Source organism: Sciurus carolinensis, chromosome 10 (genome assembly GCF_902686445.1).
Source record: "Sciurus carolinensis chromosome 10, mSciCar1.2, whole genome shotgun sequence".
In the NCBI taxonomy this organism is placed as follows: Eukaryota; Metazoa; Chordata; class Mammalia; order Rodentia; family Sciuridae; genus Sciurus; species Sciurus carolinensis.
In genome coordinates this window covers 43,461,265-43,479,662 of record NC_062222.1, presented here as the reverse complement: position 1 = coordinate 43,479,662, position 18,398 = coordinate 43,461,265, and the positions used below count along the sequence as shown (strand labels likewise).

The 18,398-nt window shown below is 34.9% G+C and overlaps 1 protein-coding gene across 31 annotated transcripts in view; it reads left to right on the top strand.

The window, feature by feature from the left end:
- Positions 1-18,398, top strand: part of Ank2 (ankyrin 2) — a 555,326-nt gene that overhangs the window by 475,237 nt on the left and 61,691 nt on the right. For 16 of the 31 annotated variants that reach the window (XM_047565838.1, XM_047565836.1, XM_047565841.1 and 13 more), the window contains 3 exons: positions 4,233-4,305; positions 11,233-11,377; positions 17,978-18,080. In XM_047565838.1, coding sequence (XP_047421794.1) covers positions 4,233-4,305; positions 11,233-11,377; positions 17,978-18,080 — 321 coding nt within the window. Of the gene's footprint in view, positions 1-4,232; positions 4,306-5,642; positions 5,697-11,232; positions 11,378-14,020; positions 14,033-17,977; positions 18,081-18,398 lie in introns of all 31 variants that reach the window. The other 15 variants (XM_047565842.1, XM_047565848.1, XM_047565855.1 and 12 more) reach the window with 4 other exon arrangements.

Here is an 18,398-nt window from a genome sequence, read left to right as displayed (position 1 = left end):
AAGTACAAATAAAATATAGTCCCATTATCAGCATCTGAAAATAGAAATTGAGGCTGCCAGGAGGCAATCATTGAAGTAGTATCTCCATCAATTATGTTTGAATGGAGATTCGGCTTCTTGAAGAAATATTTACTCGGAAGTATGAATACTCTAAAACATTTCTGGAAAAAAAAGGGACTGTGGTATAGTTGAATACAATGGACATAAGTTTGCATTTTTTATTACTCTACCTTTAGATAATTATTTTTAAAGTTTCAAAAATTTTTAACAAAATGTCATGTTATAGCTGTCTCCATCCTATATTTCAAATGAAAATCATTTTTCCACATACACTTTCTCCAATCCAGGAAAAAGAGTCTCAAATTAAACTGCACAATAGACCCAAATGAAAAGAAAAAAATGCTACCTACATGATAACTGACCATTTTACTTTTCATCAATTTTTCATTAATAGGTGATCATTTCTTTTGCAAATTCATTCATTGGTAGTTTTTTTATGGTCTTATTCCTCACCACATCTAAAATACTGCTGTATGTATACAGTACTTAAATTATAGAATGACTTCAGGAATGTGGTGTTAAGTAAGGTACCTACCTGAGAAACTTTAAAAAAAAATACCCACAGTTGGTCCTATCCTCAGGGATTCTGATTCAATTGGTCTGTAATGGGATCCAACAAACAATATTTTTTAAAGTCCTCTAATAATTCTAATATGGAGCTAGAGTTGAATACCACTAATAGAGAATATAGGTTGTAATTTATCTGTGTTAAATTTATAAATCCAAATTTATAGTATTAAAATAATCAAGTGGCATATTATATCCATCTTTTTAAGTTCATTCATTCAACAAATATTTATTCAACACCTACTCTTCTCCAGTGTTTGGGATGTATACTTTTGTCTTTCCAAAACATTTGCTTTCAGTGAATAATATGCTATGGAATTATGTAAACATCACAAGAAACATTCAGGCATGCTGAATTTATTATTCAGTGCTTCAGCTGTACCTTCTCTAGATAATTGTAAGATTTTCTTTAGTTACTCAATTTCTTTCTAGTCTCTGATTCCACCCAAAGAAAATCTACTTAATCATTTTTTGGATCTTAACTATATTTTTTGTATAATTTTATATCATCAATTTTTTCAATATCAATTGGGGAGGCACCAATCATGTTCGGGTTCTATGGAAACAATTTCCCTCTTAAATGACTCATGCTGTTATGTGGGAGGCAGATAAATAGATAAGGCGCGCACAGTTGTATGATGTGGTTGCATGATGTTCCAGGAGTACATAGCAACAGATGAACAGAGATAAACAAATGAATTAATTGGTGAGGGCCAGAAAATGTTTCTCTGAGGAAGGTTCATCTAACATGAGCCAAGAAAAGATGGGGAAGGTTTCTGGTAAAGGACAGAGTATGTGGAAAAACTGAAGCAGAAGAGAACATGATACTCTACTGTCATGTATATATGAAAAGAACTCATTAAAAAGAAAAAGGTTTTCAATAGGGCTAGTAGCTCAGGGGAAGAGTATGTGCTTAGCATGCACAAGGCCCTAGTTTCAGTACAGCATGTACAGTGCCCTAGTACAGCACTATGAAAAAAAAAAAAAAGAAAAGAAAAGGAAAGGAAAACAAACAAGCAAAATTTTCTAAAGTAACACAGCAAAGAACACGTGATAGTAAAACTATTAAAATTCACATCTTGGCCTGGGATGTGGCTCAGTGGTAGAGCACTTGCCTAGCATGCATGACATTCTAGGTTCAATCCCCAGCACTACAATACATACATAAATACATAAATTTAATGTCTTTTTTTTTTTTTTCCCACTCTAATGGTTTAGAAGACCCTTTTGAGAAAAAAAAAATATAGAAAGTTCTCTGTGTAATAGCTCAAGATCTTGCTTGGTCCAAGTGTAGCATTACTTGACAGTTATCACTGTTAGGTTATAATGCAGGCTGTGAATAATAAAAAACAAGAAAAATGGGGTCATTTAACTTAAGAAAGAGAGAGAGAACTTGACCTATGTGTCAATGACACAGGCCTTCTGGCATGGTCATAGCATAGAGTGAGATATGGGCCTCCTTGCCTGTCCCTCTTGACTACCTCACGAGGAGTCTTATGAGCTATTTTATTTAGTTTTGTTCTGATGAAAATGGACACCACAAAAAAACTTATGCAGTATCACATGATGATTTAATCTATCCCTCTTATTACACATATTATATGCGTGTGTGTATATATATATTTATAATTTCTAAGTTTAATTTGACAATCAATTGAATTTCCTCATAAATATATTTGACGTTCTCTACTGCTTTTGGAAAGGAAAGCATTGGTGATAGGATTATTATAGCCATTCAAACAATTTCTGATACCTATGTCATGAAACTTGAAAATATAGGCAACTGATTATACTTCTGTGCCTTAATTGAAGATTTTACTCATGTCATAGAATTATCCTTTTAAAGTTCCCATAACTGCCAACTGGTGCAATTAATACATTATAAATGGAGAAACTAGAGATATGGATTTGAGACTCAGGAATATTTAGTGATATTCAGGTGACATTTAGTAATGAGATTTAGATTTTTATTCTATTTTGTACATGTGTTTTATTTATTTATTTATGTAAATTGTCAAAAGAAAAGGTCCCTATTAATGGTGTACAATATGATGCCTTGATGTCTGTATACCTTGGGGAATGGCTAAATCAAGCTAGTTAACATAACCATCACTCCATATTCTTACCCTTTGGTAATGAGAATGCCTAAAATCTGCTCCTTTGGCAATATTCAAGTATGCAATACATTGTTTCTATTTCTGTAGTCACCATGTAATATGATGCATCTTGAACTTACTATTCCCATCTAAATAAAATTTTGCATCCTATCAACATTGTCTCCCTAAATCCTCCTCACCTGGCCCACTCAGGCCCTGGTAACCACCATTCTACTTGCCACTTCTATGAGTTAGACTATTTTAGATTTTACATATAAGTGAGATCATGAGGTATTTGTCTTTCTATGCCTGGCTTATTTATTATTATTATTATTTTTAATCACTCTGTTGTCTTAGATGTTTAGCATGATTATCCTGTAGTCTACATTCAGAATGCTTCAGGAGTACATGAGTGACTGAAAATTCAGAGTATCAGGAAAGGTGGCGTACACCTAGTGACTAGGGAGGCTGAGGCAGGAGGATGGCAAGTTTGAAGCCAGCCTCAGCAACTTGGTGAGACCCTGCCTCAAAATAAAGAATAAAAAGGGCTGGGGATTTAGCTCAGTGCAAATGTGCCCCAGTTCAATCCCTAGTATCAAATAAATAAGTAAATAAATAAGTTCCAAGGCCCTTCATTTTAAGATGAATTTAATTTTGAATTATAATGTTATGCCAGATAGTATTTATTATTTATGGATGCCAACTATGGTTCTTAAAGCTCTTGCATAATTCATTTAGTCTTCATAAGGATTTTATGAAGTAGTATTCTTACCCCTGTCTCATAGGTAAGGAGATTGAGGCCCAGTGAAACTAGAGGACTTGCTGAGGCCTCGTAGCTTGTAAGTAACAAAGCTAGAGTGTGAACCCAGGCAGTCACAGTCTAGACTCTGGTCTCAACCTTACACTACACATCAGGAGTGAAAGGTAGTGCATGTGACCATTCTGGGGTGCTATCTTGGAAGGCAAATAAACAACATACCAGAATTCTGATGAATTACTGAAAATGACTGATTCTCTACCGTTGATCCTCTAATTCAGAAAGGATGTGTCAAATTATCTGCTTAAGTTAATTTATGTGGTTCACATTGTTTACAGTTTCCTTTCCAAAGACTTTGCTTTTAATAAAATGCAAGTGTTCATTACTTATTTTTAAAGCTTTTCTAGAAATGGCACTTAATTCATTTTAGAGAAGCCTTGAACGCATTAATGTACTTTCTCAGTGTGACTAATTATTAATGCCATCACTAAAGAATTTACTTTTTAAATGGGAACTGAAAATAATAAACCTTCTCTTGTACAACTTCACTGCAAAGATCATTTTTCTTCTGAAAGAACAGATGAGTTTTCACAGGAGAGAGTAGGTTTCCACAGTGACCAAGTGGATAATATCGTACACTTGGGGCCCGATGGCCTGATAATGCTATCGAGTGTGACCTGTTCCGTGGTTCTTTGCATCTTCTTTTTGACTTTGTTTTTAACTTGAAGCCCTAATGATTTTTGTCTTTTCAGACCATCACAGAGAAACACAAGTTAAATGTTCCTGAAACGATGACTGAGGTTCTTGATGTTTCTGATGAAGAGGGTAAGACTTAATCTACTATGACATCTGTCACATTACCACACGAGGGCAAACCATCTTTAGTTTTTCAGAGACCAAGCTGGTGCTGAGGATGGCTGCTTCTTAACACTTTGATTGAACATTCAAAGTCCCGTCTTCACCTTTGTTTCAATATGTTTATTTCTGCTATTGTGGGGAAGCAGGGCGGAAAGATTTTGATCAGTCTATTTTCTCTTTCATTGTTTTTTAATATATATGAAATGACAATTCTGTGAAAGTGGAAAGAAGCAAAAGTGGTTTGTGGTAAAGAGCTACCTGATAATACAATTATTATTAATATATATTTTAATTATGTCAAATATTTTTTATTCAAGTGCCTTAAAGACTTTAAAGTATTCTTCATTAGTGGTATATTAAGAAATCTCTGCTTTGGGATTGGTTCAAATGTACAGAATGAATATTAAACCCAGAGGAAAAGAGCCATAGGGAAGGCTTAAAAATAGCACTGCAGCAAATGGTACAAATCCAACATAAATAAGCAGCTCTTTAAGTCAGAAAAGATGTACCTTATAGTTTTTAAATTGATAAAAATGATCTAATGCTGTGGATTTCAAAGTCCTGGGAAGCCCATTTTTCTAAGGGGGACTGCCTGGGGTAGGGGTGAGGCATCCTGCCAGAGATGAAGATCAGACCCCTCTACTGCAAGCCAGAAAGGTTGACTTTGCTTTATATTTTGAATTTTCATGTACTATTCCACTTCAATAAAAAAAAAAAAATGCTACTAAAAAATCATAAAGGCAGTTAATAAAGTATGTAACCTAGTCTCAATGGTGCCACTGTTGGTGAAATGTACATGATTAAAAAATCACTGCCAATATATATACATGGAAAATGCCTATGTTTGAAAATTATTGCCATAAAAAATGGTACGAGGCTTAATTCTAATTATTTTATGAAGAAATACTAAAGACATTTTTTAGGTTCATCAACATAAAATCATAAGGTAAAACTTTACATTGAGATGTATTTCTTTGGAACCAATATTTGACATAATTAAAATATATATTAATAATAATTGTATTATCAGGTAGCTCTTTACCGCAAAACCTTCAATCATCTATTGATGGATAGGCATTAAGTTGTCTCAGTTTATAAAAGAATCAGAACAAGAATGAACAAATGTCGGATCAATGCATATTACAAGTAAGTTAGAAAGTATTGTCAAAGTTAGCAGTTGCACATATTTATCATAATTTTGTGTTCTGTCCTTATAATTGTGAACTAATTTTCAGCATCCATGTATACATACCATATTTTGTTTTGTGGATCATCTTTCTCATCTTCACTTGTATGTTGAACAGCTCTTAAACAGTTTGGTGACCACTTTGTTGATGAGGAAGCACTTAGTGATTCAGGTACCATTAGAGGAACTTCGAGTGCAAGCTTTTCTTTGCTTTTGTTTTATTCTGAGCTGGATAGAAAAAACTTGCTTAATATTTAAATCCATGTGCCTAATACTAATGTTTCTTTTGAAATAGCATGTGTAATATGAGTGGAATTGTGTTTGTGTGCATTTGAGTGTGGATTTTATTAACTTTAAAGCTTAAAGCTATACATTGTTTATGCTATTAATGATTTTGCAACTATTATTGAGACTAACATAATTGCTTTATCCAATGATGATATATAAATATTTTCTCAATATATTTTCTTAGGATATTAATTTAGAGAAGTAATTCATTGCTAAGTTGATACTAAACTAACATGATCATGTTAAAACTATGTTATTAGTTTCTTACTAAGCTATCAGCTAAGACTGTTTATAATGAATGCAGATCATATCATCCTTCTTGGATGAAGGCATACTTCAAGTTTGTTAAAAGAAAATATTAAATTAGAAGCTGGATATAGTAGCAAGAGCCTATAGTCCCAACTACTATAGGCTGAGGCAGGAGGATTACTAAGGCCCAGGGGTTCAAAGTCAGCCTATGTAACATAGCAAGACCCTTTCATTAAAAAAAAAAAAAAAAAAAGGTATATATAATATGTATTATTTTTTACTATATAAAATTAGTAGTTATATGTTTTTTTTAAAAAATGCTAAAAATAGAGATAAATTAACCTTTAAAATTATTTAGGGTAAACTTGGCATTTAGGAAAAAAATGAATGATGTAAAATATTCTATATTTTAGCAAGAAATTTTGAAAGTACATGTGGTATCATTTTAATGCAACCATACTAAATTAAAAGCTAAATTTATAAAGTAGAAAAATTAATGATTATTTGATTTAAAAGTAACTCTTATTTACAAAATAATTATTAAAGAATTCCATTAACTAATGCATTTAAAAACATTTATTATTGGAATTTTAGAAATTCCCTTTATATGAAACAGCCTTTCAGATCTGCACAATGAGGTCTACCTATAACATGTAATTTTTAAAATTAAAACCCTTATGTATTAAAAATTATTAGTGATAATAACTGTTGATTTGAGAGGAATATTGGCTAATGATCAAGAAAGTTTCTTGTAGTAAGAAAAATTTTCCAGTTTTAGAAATAGCCAAAATCTTAATAACCTTTTATTCCTGGCAGACAATTCGAGTTGAAAATTTTTTATATAAAGGACATATTAGAGTGGTTTGAAGTAACTTTTCATTCAGAGAAAGTATAAAGAGAGTTGGCGTTGACATTGCCAGCTCTTTAATGTTTTGTGCAGTTAAAATGTTTTCATGGAACCTGACATCATCCATGTGGACATACTGCATCCACAGGTGTTTGGAAGGTACTATGCAATCCCTGTTTTCTTGACAGCATCTATTATTTTAATAGTAGTAACACCCCAATAGTGTAATACCCCAAAGAGTAGTCAAGCCAAATACAGATGTCCTCTAAGGCTAACTAGCTACACATTATAGCAATCAGCATTATCCATCCATGAATCTATCAACAATTAGTGAATGTGAAATTGCATGGTGGAAAACTCTGTAACTAGTTCTGTGGGGGAATCAAAGGTATTCACCCCACAAGAGGCATGCCTTTAAGAAGCATAAATGGACAGATAATGTATGGAAGAAGTATAATTTAAAGCAACATGTCAGTTTTTCATATTTGCTTGGCAGGATGGAGATAATTAGCAGTTTCATGGTCTTGCTGAGTGATGACAGATGAACAAGAGAGTAACAGGTTTAGTGAGTGAAGAAGGAATGGTGTGAAGGTCCCAAGATGGGAAAAAGAGACATACTGTGGTAAACTAATGCAGTTGATTGGTTCGGCTGATGTGTAAAAAATATGTGGGGCTAAGTTGTGGAGTGTTTGAATTCTTAACTGAAAAGTCTGGGAAAATTAGGATACCATAAAAATGTCACTTAAAGATTGAAACAATTAAATATGTTTTTATGAAGATTAATCCATCAGGGATCCACAGAAGGCATGTATTGAGAAGAAACTGGAAGAAAACAGATATCAAAGGGAAGAAAAAGAATTTACCAATGCATTTAGGTGTGTTAACTCATTTAATCCCCACAGCAACTCTGTGACAGAGGCTATAGATGTCCCCCATATACATATTATTTTTTCAGGTGAGAGCAAGCTTATCTGCAGGTGAGGAGAATAAGCCTTAGAGACATTAAGTAGTTTATTCATTGGCATACAGCTACTAAGTGGTATATATAGAATCTAAATCTAGTATGAAAACTTTGTAACAGCTTGGTCATGATAGAAATAAAGTCTTTGTGGAGGGGCATGGCAGGAAAATGCAAAAAGAAGACAGCAATGGAAAGGGAATTATGATGTCCAGACTTATTTGAAGCTGTGAATGTAATCCTCACCATCTTATAGGATCATGAGCTGATTCCCGTCTTTGCTGACTCAGCTCCACAGTCATAAGCTCCAAGTGGGGGCTCAGGAGTTGTAACGCTCATGTAACCAAAATGCCTGTAGAAATGTGACTCGCATATAACTTTCTGAAAGATACATGAGTGGATGGTGTATGTGCACTTTTTCACTAGTGCAATGGAAGAAAATGCTCTACCAGTTGAGAACTCCGCATGGTGTTGAAATACAGAGGCTCCATCTGTCTTCTGCTTTGACACCCTTCACTTCTATTGTGAACACTTCACATTTAGCACAGCCCCACATCTCAGATTTCAGTCCTTTGTTTTCTACCTCATTGTCTACATTTTGAGGTTTTGTTATGGTGCTTTCTACCTGACAGCTGCTATGTTCAGTGTTATTTAAAGTGAGGCTTCAGCTGGGTGTGTTGTCTCATACACCTGTAACACCAGCAACTGGGGAGGCCGAGGCAGGAGGATTCAAAGTTTCAAGGCCAGGCTCAGCAATTTAGCCAGGCCCTCAGCAACTTAGTGAGACCCTATCTCAAAATAAAAAGATAAATATAAAAATAAAAAGGACTGGAGATGTAGCTCAGTAGTAAAGCAGCCCTGGATTCAATGTCCAGTATTAAAAAAAAAAAAAAAAAAAAGAAAGAAAAAGAAAAAAAAGAGACTTCAGAGTTCTTGAGACACCTATGATTACCTTAGGTATATAACATGATGGGGTTTGTTGTTGTTTATTTGTTTTAATCTTTTTTAGTGTTTTTAAAATTTTTATTTTTTATTTTTCATTTTTCATTAGGGTATTATAGTCATACATAATGGCCGGGTTTATTCTGACATATATTAATTGCATATAACACAATTTACTCCATTTCAATCCCCTGTATTTCCTCTTTCCTTTCCCCTTTCTCTCCCTAATCATGATGTTTTGATTATGTCTCAGAGAGAAATGACCCAAAGGAGCAAAGTCACAAAGAGGTGACTTTTTTTTTTCTCTAGAAAATTACTCTTCTTTATTTCTCTGACATAAATCTCTCCTGGTTTTCCCTCTACCTCTTTGAGTTTTTCTTCTCAGCCTCTACTTCCCTTAAATGTTGATATTTCTCATCTGATTCTTCTTCTTATGTCATATATTATCATGTATTATTAAGATTATTAAATGGTTCAGGGACCCCTTATATACTGTCTATGCACTAATCTGTATCCATCATAGACCTTGCTTGCAAATTCCACGTCCAAATTTCCATTGTGTCCTAGTCCTATATTTCTGAACTGAATTTCCTGTAAGCATCTCAGATTTAGCATACCCCAAACAGAACTCATCTTCTTTACCTATCCACTCCTTGCCACCATACTTCTTTATCTATATGAGCAACCAAAACAACTACTTTCCTGCCCAAGTTGATCAGGTCTGTGGGGTAAGAGTCTGTTTTAAAACAATATCTTGATTTAAAACCTTTAGTTCTTATTTGAGTAGACTTCTATTGTACTTGAAAAGATTTTTACATAACTTAGCTTGTGAAAGGATTATTATATACCAACATATTTTCTTTTATCAGCTTACTTACTTAATGTAAAATGGTCAAACAAACCTATTTTATTACATCATATAATAAACCTTAAATAAATTTCCTTAGTGTTTCTTATATCTCCCCATCATTACCTATTTAGTCAACTAATAGAAAGATGACTCCCAGGTTTATGAATTAGCTTTTCTTGGTTGTATTCTCCAATTCTTTCCAAATGATATTATGACAACTCTTTCCTATTAACTGTAAAAGCATGAGTGTATCACACACAGCAAAGTTGAAGTTTTGACAGCTGGAAACTACGAGATTCCATAGTGATAGTGGAATTTAACCATCAACAGTGTTATGGTATAGATATGAGATGTCCCCCAAAAACTCATGTGGAGACAATACAAGATGTTCTGAGGTGAAATGATTCTGAGATTATAATCTAATCAGTGGATTAATCCTCTGAATTAAGTGGGTGGTAACTATAGGCAGGCAGAGTGTGGCTGGAAGAAGTGAATCTCTGGGGGCGAGACAGTAGGTTGAGGGAAGAGAGAGAAAAAGAGTGAGAGTGTATGAGCAGACATTTTTTTAAAAATTTTAAAAATTTTTTACAGACTGCATTTTGATTCATTGTACACAAACAGGGTATAACTTTTCGTTTCTGTGGTTGTTCATGACATAGATTCATACCATACATGTACTCATACATGTACATAGGGTAATGACGTCTGTCTCATTCCACCATCTTTCATACCTCTGACCCCTCCTCCCTCTCATTTCTCTCTACATAATCTAAAGTTCCTCCATTCTTCTCTCACCCCCCACTCCCCCCAATCCCCATTATATATCATCATCCACTTATCAGGGAAAACATTCCACCTTTAGACAGTTGGTTTTAAATAATCTTTTTGACTTTTTGTTCAAGGAATCTACAATGAATAGCCTGTATTATGTGATAGCCTTACACTCCACCATCCCATCACTTTTTCACAAATAAGTGTATGTGTGATCCTTTCATATATTAGCAAAACTCTCTGAAAATAAGTTAGGCTTATACTCAAGCCAGACTATATAGTGTGTTTTGTTAGACTTATTCTTCGAATTCATCTTAGATTTTTTTCTCATTTTATTCTAGCAATGTATACATTTTGTTAATCCTATAAAATAATTATTCCTCTTAAAATATCTGATATTTGTTTGTGAGCAATAGACATTTTTAAAGCATCTTGCCAAATATTTGAAGAGACTATTAAGGCTAGACATTATGTGCAAAATTATTGAAACTACAGATAGATGCCCAGTGGTCTATGTATTGGATTATTAGGTTGAACAATATAAGCTATAAACCAGCTATCATGATAAAGCAAATTGACAGGCTTTAAAAGAATTTTAATTCAGGTAATTATTTATTCTTGATATGTTTTAGTATGTTTTAGGCCTTTGCAAGCGTCTGCATGTGTTCTGTGTTCTCCTAGAGTGCAGTGTTCCATTGATGTCAAGGCTGTTTATGGGATGCATTCTGCAATCCCAATCATAGTTTGTAGTTGAAACTATCTCCAACAAATAAATTCCTCCATCTTCCTCTGCTTGTTTCAAGGAGATGACACCATGACAGGTGATGGGGGAGAATACCTAAGACCTGAGGATCTCAAAGAACTGGGCGATGACTCCCTACCCAGCAGTCAATTCCTGGACGGCATGAATTACCTGCGATACAGCTTGGAGGGGGGACGATCTGACAGGTATTCACGCAAAATTTGATGTCAGTTGGAAGTGTGTGCAACACATTTTATGATGATAAAAAAATTGATGCAATAATTAAACACTTAATGGGTACCTCACCATTCTCAGCAGTTAGTGTTTCATCTCATTCAACTCTCTAAGAACTTTTAACTTTTTAAGACATGCCCATTTTCAAGAACAGGAAACTGAAGCCAAGAGAAATTAAATAAATTAGTAAAATCAAACAACTACTAAGAAGCAGAACTGTGTTAAATAAGAGCCCTTAAAGATGTGTTTGATCATCTGCTATTTTGTTTTGCTAGGTAAATTCAAGAGGCCATTTTGCATATAGACCCTCTGAGTGTCTTCTGTAGATATTTCTAATCCTCTATTTTTTGTTAGTCACAAAGTTTCTGTGAACAAAAATGTTATCAAGAATAATTAAAAGGAAAGAGATTCAAAATAAAACTGTGCTTGAAATTGACTTTTTCATAAAGCAAACAAACAAACAAAAAAACTGAATAGAACCTTGTAAAAGCCAGAATATAATTAGAAGCCATCTGAGCAAAACTTGCAGGAGCCTCACTTTTATAGAAAAATCTGAGGTTTAAATAATATCTGAAATATATGATCTATTATTTTTGGTTATTACTAACTGATACAACATATACTTGTTACTTTCTGAGGCAAGTTGATTAAGAACATTCTGGAGTCAGGAGTGGTGGTACATGCCCATAATCCCAGTGGTTTGGGAAGCTGAGGCAGGAGGATCACAAATTCAAAGCCAGCCTCAGCAACTTATCGAGGCCCTAAGTAACTCAGTGAAACCTTGTCTCTAAATAAAATACAAAGAAGGACTGGAGATGTGGCTCAGAGGTTAAGTACCCCTGGGTTCATTCCCAAGTACCAAAAAAAAAAAAAAAAAAAATCTGGAATACCTCATCAAAAGCATGACTACCAATTTAGGTCAAGCATATCATTGTCCATGTAGTATTTGCTAATCAACACTCTTATTTCTTCCTATCTATCTATGCATCTATCTATCATGGTACTGAGGATTGAAACCAGGAGTACTCTACCACTGAGCTACAACCCCCAGCTCTTTTTATTTTATTTTGAGACAAGGTCTCATTAAATTGCTGTGGGTCTTGCTACGTTGCTGAGGCTAGTCTTGAACTTGAAATCCTCCTTCATCAACCTCCCACGTGGTTGGGATTACAGATGTGCTTCTTCTCACCTGGCTTTGTCTATAACTTTAAAGTTGCCTCTATTCTAAGCTATTTTATGAATATTCCACATATTTATAATTTGAGAAATAATTACATTAAAGACTAGTCAATTTTAAGGAAATAATTGACAAAAACGAGTTTTTCTTAGGTTTCATCTTTGGGTATCAGTGCCCCCCTCCTCTATTTAAAAAAAAAAAATTCTAATGTGGGTGCAATCAATGCATTTGTGTGGGCTTTGTGGTAAGTACTGGAGGTACCAACATGATTAAGATATGCTTGCTAAACTCATAGCCTAACAGAGTGGGAGAGAATAGATTAGTGATAGACAAAGAAGTCCCCTGGAGCCCTGTGGCTTAAGCTGCCTGAAGAAGAGCCCAGACTGAGATGAAATGATGAGTAATGGTGTGGAAAGGTGGGTTGGGCATCTGAAGCATTAGCAGGTCATAGGTAGAGGCTCACAATGTGTGTGAACAATGCAGCATTGCTGGAGAATAAGTGTAAAAGAGGAATCGTGTTCACATTTTTAGAGGGCTCTTACTAGTAAAATGGAGGATGAATTTTGGAGGAGAGTTGTTTATCTGAAGGACTAGATCTCTCAGTGGGAACCACCTGAGAGGCTACTGCAGGGTTATTAGCCGTGGTTGTTATGAGAGGGCTTCAACTCTAATCTTGGTGGTAGTCATGGAGGGAATGACAGCAATGAAAAAAATTTAAGACATATCTAAGCGGTGAAACTAGCCAGATTTCATGATAGATTCCATGGGGTGGTTGAAGTGGTTGGTAAGTTGACTACTTGGCCTTAGAGGTTTAAATACAGGGTGGCCCTTGGGATCAGGATACAGAAGGAGGAGGTGACAGGGGTCAGTGTACCATAATTAATTAGAGAATATTTTGAAACATTGATAGATTCAGACCTTGTAACCTGAGATTCTTAGAGTTTCAATAAAAGGAGATGTTTAGGGTTATGCACGAATTCATCTTAATCTATGAATAGCCATATTACTGTGAGCCAGAAAATCCTTATTTTCAGCATATTATCTTTTATTAAAAATAGCTGTTCGATTCAGTCACTTTTCATTCTTTTAAAAGTGCTTTACCTGAGAAAGAATGTAGAATATATGTTCTATAAAACAGGAGTGGGTGGTTTGCTACCTCTACTTAAACTGAGATCTTATTAGCATGTAAAGACAGGAGACACGAAACAAACCAAGACATGATCTGCTCTCCAGGTCCACATGTGCCTGTTTAGAGCCCCAGATGTGTTCACAGTCTCTTAAATGGAATCATATGTAGCATCTCATTTTCATGGTTTTCTTGTTTGTTTTATTTTTGAATTTTTTTTTAAATTTTGCTGAGGCAATTCAATATCAGTCACCTTTTTTTGGTAACCATTTTTCCCTTTCATTATTTCTTTATTTGGTATGCTCTCAATAGTACCATGCCCAGGTAGGTATTATGCAGCATGAGAACCTGGCCTTCTGGATACATCCACATCTCCCTGCTCACTGCTCAACGTGTGTGTGTGTGTGTATGTGTATGTTGGCAAGAGGTGCTTATATTCTAGAATTATGGATCTATTCTCAAATTAGGATTTTTTTGTACTAAACTGAAAAATCATTTGAGCTAGAGATGGAATTACTATTACTGAGCTATTACTGGAATGAAAGTCAGCTACATGACCCATGTGACTTTAACTGTCACAGCTCCACCTTGTGGTTGACAAAACATGAGCATGGCTTCCTTAAAACCCAATCAGCCTGTGAATACTTGGAGAGGACAGTGAAAGGATTGTGATGCCTAACGTGAACATAGTTGCAAAAGAATAAAAATAGACACAATTTAATGTATGTTGAACAAAACAAAAACAGCTCAACTTTGGTTAGATTTTGCTTCCACTTTATTTATTAGTGCTTACAAATTTGAAATGCTGTCCAAATTCAATAAAAACACCAAATAACAATGAACTGCAGAAGCTTCTCCATTTATTAAAGCAAACACACTGAAATTTTGGAATATTCATTTGTTCAACAGGGTTTGAAATTCCATAAATCAAATGTCTAATAAATATTGTAGTTTACTAAGAGGAATTATTACACTTTTCAATGAACTTATACTTTCATACCACTAAATACAAGTCTGTAAAGCAATTTTACCAACATGAAAAAAGTATAAATTTGACCCATAGCAAAATTCTTGGCAACTTGAACTGTTAGTAAAAATTTACCCTTCTATGGAGATATAATTATATATGTTATAATTGAACAGGATGCTCTCTGACTTAATGGAAAAAAATGGCAATCCTATTGTAAAATATTGAAATTTGTCTGTAATGTTTTAAATCAGGATAGACAGTTTCTGATCCAGGGACTTGACTTATTTCAGAACTTTGTGCTGGTTATTCAGAGAAAATAATTTCTCTGTCATTAGATTATTCCAATCATATAATTTTATTTAAGTAGATTCTATAACAGTGTAAAAACAAAACAATTAGAACCTATGAACATTCCCTAAATGACCAATTAGCATATCAGAGGGCAGTAACAAAGCTATTATAAAATTCATACAAAGAAATACTTAGAGATATAGTTTCATCTTCCTCATTTTGCCACCCTCTCTGTCCAATTTTTCTCATACTGTCCATATATCCTAACATTTTGCCTTCTCAACCCATGCCATTGTGGCTCCTTTATCCTTCCTCCTATCTTTTAAGAAAGGCAAAATAACAATTATAACAACAACAACAACAATAACAATAGCAACAGCATCACTTTACCCTTCCCAGTTCAAAACCAATTGAGAAAAAGAGACCTGATAACTCGATATCAAAATTCACCTTAATTACTGATTCCAAGTACTGATGTGACTTTACATTCACAGCGCAGTGGGATCTTTCATACAACATCCCTGAAACAGATAGATGAGGTCACCGGGCCATTGCCACTCCTTGAGAGTGGCAATTGAGACCTGTGGCTTTTTTCAAAATTTTGACATGTGCAATGCTGACCAACATGTCACTAGGTTTTACTTAGGGTAGCTTTATTTACCACTCAGTTTATTCCCATTCAGATAAATTTCATTTACCCTTGAGAACAATTTCTGCTATACTAGTGCTGCATTCAAGGGTTGATTTTATCTAGTGACAGTAAAAAGTTACCTTTCTATGGAAAAGTGTAAATTTTTCTCTATGATCAGGCTGTTCTAGTCATGGACAATGTGCCTCTTGTTTCTTTTGTAATGTTGATTAATATACATCTAGCAACTTTAAACGTGTAAAGTCAAAATCTGAATCTTTGAACTCTAAAGCTTTGGAGAAAAATTATGTAATTAATAAATCTCAGCCCAATAGAAACCTCCTGATGGGGGAAGAGAGTTGAACTCGTAGACCACCCTTATCCTTTCTATGGTCCCTCTACTGTTTTCCCTTTCTTGGCCAACTTCAAAACAAAGTAAAGAAGAATAGCATTTAGGAACTGCTCATCCAGCACTGTCTGGTACAAAATACATCCAAGTGGATCTTTGCTATCTTTGTGGTTTAAAGTAAACAGGGCTCAAGAGGGGGATTATTCATTCCACCAACTGAGAAAAGCATTTGCTGGATTAAAGACCCTTTTCTCAATAATTTAATCCCCATTCCAGCTTCAAATTCAAGATCAAGTCAAGACTGATCACAGCAACCTATAGCCTGTTGATAAAGTATACCATCAAAAGCCAACAGCACAACTGCAAGCCAGATGTAAAAGATGCTGTCTCTAACTGCTGGGATTCAAATCCTGTTGATGAATTTACTAAGGCTTCCAGGCTGCTCTTGCCTTAACTTTGTCAGGAGCCTCAATCTGCTCCAAGAGCCTATTTAAAACAAAACAAAACAAAACAAAAATCCTGCTAATTCCTAAATTATATATAGATTTTATTTTTTTATAAACACAGATTCACATAGGGATACATTCATAGGTTCAGATTATCATTTCCTTTGATTCAAATCACTTGACCTCTTAAGATTTGAGGTTCATAAACCTACCTTCAAAATAGGAGAGGGAAGGTTTTAGATTACTGTGAATAACCTCTCAAGGGAGGATTTCCTCAAAGACAACTGAAGTTGAATGTGATGTCTCATAAAGAGGATAGTATATGGCTTACAAAATTAGATATATTTTCAAAATTAAAATAGTTCCTGCTAATATATTTGCTACCTTGCCATTCAGTCCATAATTCTACTCTGCTTTATTGGTCAAGTGCCAACTAGCTACAAGTAAATGAAAGTTTGCTTCTATTAATGTCATGAAAATTATACACTTTCTCCCCCCACCCCCACTATGGGCTTTGGGCTAATATTTTGAATGCAGGTCTTTAATTTGTGAACTAATCCACATACATAAGATATAATGTGTAAAATATCCAAATTGATATATTTACTATATGCAAATTGATTGAGGAATTAAATTGCGTATATGCAAATGTTATTTTATTCATCACATTTGAGTATATAACTCAGAACTTTGAGGTACAGATTTATCAAGAGTATGTAATTGCACTGATTAGCAAGGCCTAAATCCCACTTTGAAGCCAAACCTCAGTTTTGGTCAGTGTTCATTAGCAATTTGTCTTTGTGCTGGCAAGCGTGTCTGTGTTCGGGGCTGGTGCTTAGAAACGGTTTCTTGTGCTCTTGCATCTCATCCCCACGGCAACCAACACTTCATTGGTGCTTCACTCACCACACACAGGACACGCAAAGGGGACAGTGCTCTCCTTTGAAATAATAGCATTGTTGGAGTCACCAGAGACAAACAGGAGGAACTCCACTTCCGCAGGAAGCATGCATTTGACCTCAGTTCATTTCACTCTGTACCTTCCAGGGGAGTGGACCAACATTCAGTCATTCAGTTTAGAGAGGAAGAGAAAGAGGCCTGCAGAGAGAATGGAAAATAATAAGTGAAAACAAAACCTGCGCTTTCATTTTGTTCTTCTCTCTGCTGGCTGTCTACTTTCCCTTTAATATTTTTCTTAGTGGCAGGGAGATTAACATTTAACACAGATTTAAGCAATCTATCCTAGAATTATTTCCTGTGTGAATTTCTTGTACTGGCAGCAAGTACACGCCAGTTGCTGGTTTCAGAGATTTCTGGGAAGCAAATGAATCAGATTAGGAGTATCAAATTCTAACTTCTGGATTCCCTTGTGCCCCTGCATTGAGCAGTAGGAACCAGTCAAAGGAGGTATTAGTTTAGCTGCTGGACAGAGAGGTAGGGCAATTCAGAGACCTGTGTCCCCCTGGAAGTTGCACGGTTCGCTAATAGCACGCTTTCTTCACTCTCCTGCTCTGCACATCATTTCATCCTCCCAACCCTACTGCTGCTGTTGGTATGTCACCATGGCCTCCTGCCAACCTACCAGCCTTCGATCCTTCAGTTCCGACAGGTCTCACACTCTGAGCCATGCATCCTACCTGAGGGACAGTGCCATGATCGATGACACAGTTGTGATCCCCAGTCACCAGGTACGTGACCTTTTGCTTTTCTATCTTTTCTTTCTGGGTAACTTTTAAACATTACCTAATGCTAGAAATGTCCTGAGAAAGCTTTTAATCTTAAAAAAGAAAGAAAACCTTAATTCAGTTAGTTTAAGATGCATTTATGGTATGAGTAGTAGAGCTTAAAATATATCTTTCAGTATTTAAAATTAACTGCTTTGAGAAAAGACTTAAAGTTTATTCTTTTTTTTTAAAGTTTATTCTTAAATATTTTTATTTAAAAATATTTTATTTCAGGTATGATTTAATCACTTTTGGTGGATTGGATAAAAGGAAATAGATGGA